Genomic DNA, 872 nt, shown 5'->3' with positions numbered 1-872 from the left:
ATGGGGTTGAGAACACTATTGATAAAACCAAAATTGATAAAAATCTTAAAGTACTCTAGTAGGAACTCGAAAAAGATGCACCCATCCAAGATTTCAGTATTGTAGAACAGTAGTAATGTTACTATTATCAGATAGTATGGTACCCAGCAGATCAGGAATGCAAAGACGACCACCAGGACCAGAGTGGTGGCCTTCTTCTCCATTTTCTGAGTGTTTAACCCGTGCATTACCCGGTTATTCAGAGCTTGAATAATCTTGAAAGTGCAGTAGAAAATAATGGAAATAGGGATGATGAAGCTGAATATGATCATCATTATGTCATACAGCAGTACATCGGTCACTAGAAATTTAAAATCGCACGATGTGGTATTTGTTTGATAGGAATAATACCCCTCCGGGAAGATGAACATGGGGACATTAAGGAGTAGGCCCACAACCCACACCACCACACAACTCAGTTTGGCATACTTTGGCCTACGCAGTCTTTCAAGAGTCAATGGGTGCACCAGTGCCATGTAACGATCTAAACTGACCAGAACGAGGAAGTAGATGCTGCAGCACATGTTCATGATGATGGAAAAGGGGACCAGTTTGCACAAGAAACTACCAAAGAGCCAGTGGAATTTGTTGCCTACATACACAGCCAAGAAAGGCAAACAGGACACCAGGACAAGGTCGGCAGCAGCCAGGTTGCTCATGTAGATCTCGGGCACAGTGCAAGCCTTCTTGTGGAGACAGAAAACCATCAGGACAAACACATTAAGTGGAATTCCCAGTACCGAGATGATCAGCAAACACACGAACATCCAAGTGTCGGTCCAGTCCTCAAATTCTTCATAAGAGCCCCGAGTGCCATTTGTGTTGTTTTGGTC

General features: G+C 43.7%; 1 protein-coding gene across 1 annotated transcript; it reads right to left on the bottom strand.

Moving 5' to 3' along the window:
• Window positions 1-54: 54 nt before the first annotated feature.
• Window positions 55-807, bottom strand: LOC109954215 (B2 bradykinin receptor-like; the record flags this gene model as incomplete). Its single annotated transcript, XM_020589611.1, has 1 exon — window positions 55-807. A coding segment is annotated over exon 1 (752 nt), but the record flags the coding sequence as incomplete, so codon positions are not given.
• Between the last annotated feature and the right edge of the window lie 65 nt (window positions 808-872).

This window comes from Monopterus albus, unplaced genomic scaffold (genome assembly GCF_001952655.1).
Source record: "Monopterus albus unplaced genomic scaffold, M_albus_1.0 scaffold4565.1, whole genome shotgun sequence".
NCBI classification, from domain to species: domain Eukaryota; kingdom Metazoa; phylum Chordata; class Actinopteri; order Synbranchiformes; family Synbranchidae; genus Monopterus; species Monopterus albus.
This window is presented reverse-complemented; position numbering and strand designations above follow the sequence as displayed.